Source organism: Chondrus crispus, genomic scaffold (assembly GCF_000350225.1).
Source record: "Chondrus crispus Stackhouse genomic scaffold, scaffold_468, whole genome shotgun sequence".
Taxonomy (NCBI): Eukaryota; Rhodophyta; class Florideophyceae; order Gigartinales; family Gigartinaceae; genus Chondrus; species Chondrus crispus.
Window position 1 is genome coordinate 39,722 of NW_005179368.1, and position 1,410 is coordinate 41,131.

The 1,410-nt window shown below is 51.1% G+C and overlaps 1 protein-coding gene across 1 annotated transcript; it reads left to right on the plus strand.

The window, feature by feature from the left end:
- The first annotated feature begins 84 nt into the window (after positions 1–84).
- On the plus strand, positions 85–1,180 carry CHC_T00000229001 (hypothetical protein). The gene is made up of 2 exons (XM_005719138.1): positions 85–898; positions 1,095–1,180. Exons 1-2 carry the CDS (start codon positions 85–87, stop codon positions 1,178–1,180), a joined length of 900 nt encoding a protein of 299 aa, XP_005719195.1.
- The last annotated feature ends 230 nt before the right edge of the window (positions 1,181–1,410 follow it).

Sequence of the window (1,410 nt, forward strand, 5' to 3'; positions counted from 1 at the left end):
CAGCTTTGATATCAAGCCAAACTGTCTGCAATGCGTATCAGGCAACACGCATTGCTCGGTCAAGATTTGCGTGATGCATGCACAATGAATCCCTCATCTCTTGTAGATGGTCTACGATTTTGTCATGCAAAGGCGATCCGCTTTCTCCCTGCCAATGCTTCTCTTCTATTGCGCACTCTAGAGAGCGTGGCCAGAACCGGCAAACCGTTCGCGGATCGGTTCGTTTGCTGTATAACAAGAGCATCTGCGCCTACTGTCGAACTTCGCTATCGAAACGACGATCTTTTCCACCTATCTGCAACAGAATTTTTTACACAGCTGAACCGGGCGACGCATCAACTTCAGTGCTTGTTCAGACCTTTTGAAGTACGTAGCAAGGTTACAATACCAGATACCCGTCTGATTCAGTGGGACTGTGGCAAGCTGCAAATTCTTGATCGTTTGTTGCGAAAGCTTCAAGCTGCTGGTTCACGAGCACTGATTTTTACGCAGATGACGAAGGTGCTCGACATTCTGGAGTCGTTTCTGAACTTGCATGGTCTAAAATATCTTCGGCTGGACGGCACAACGAAAACAGACGATCGACAGAAAGTTGTGGAGAGGTTTAACACAGATTCACGAATTTTTTGCATGATTCTGACAACCCGTGCAGGTGGAGTTGGTCTGAACTTAACAGGAGCAGATGCTGTGGTCTTTTACGACACAGACTACAATCTCGCAGTCGACAACCAAGCTCAAGACCGTGCACATGGCATTGGTCAGACCAAGCCGGTAAACATTTACCGCTTGGTGAGTGAGCAGACCGTTGAGGAGAACATTTTACGTCGCGCCAATGAAAAGCGGAATCTTGAATCTATTTTGATCTCAAATGCCGGCTTTACGACAGAGGCCATTGCGAGTCATAGCATCGAGGCTTCGAAACGGCGGTCTCCGTCCGATGGAAACTCAAGGAGTAGCGTCCTGGAACCAGGTCGTAGGATCTCATCCTCGGATCACAGTATATGGGGACGCCCTCTCTCTTCGGCCGATGACCGTGCTCGATTGGTGCTGTTTGAACCGTTGCCACGGCCGAGGTGGCGGTGGGCCTCGGCAAGCAAGCGATGGGCGCGATGGGCGGAGGCGCGGGGGCGCGGCGATGGGCGGCGGCGCTGGCACGGGGCGTGTCGGATATGTGACGTAAATGTAGGCCTCAAAGCTCTGGTAAACACTCGGACATTGCACAAATGGCATGTATGGCGCATTATCTGCAAAAATTGAGCAATTCGTATGAAACTACTGGTCCTCCAGAAACAGTGTTTCTGGCCGGCATGAGTGTCTCATTTGTAGGGCGTCCGCAGCGCAGATATTCTTGTCAAATATCCTGCGCCTCGGCCTGCACCTCGACCACTTTCTCCGAGAGTCACCCCACAA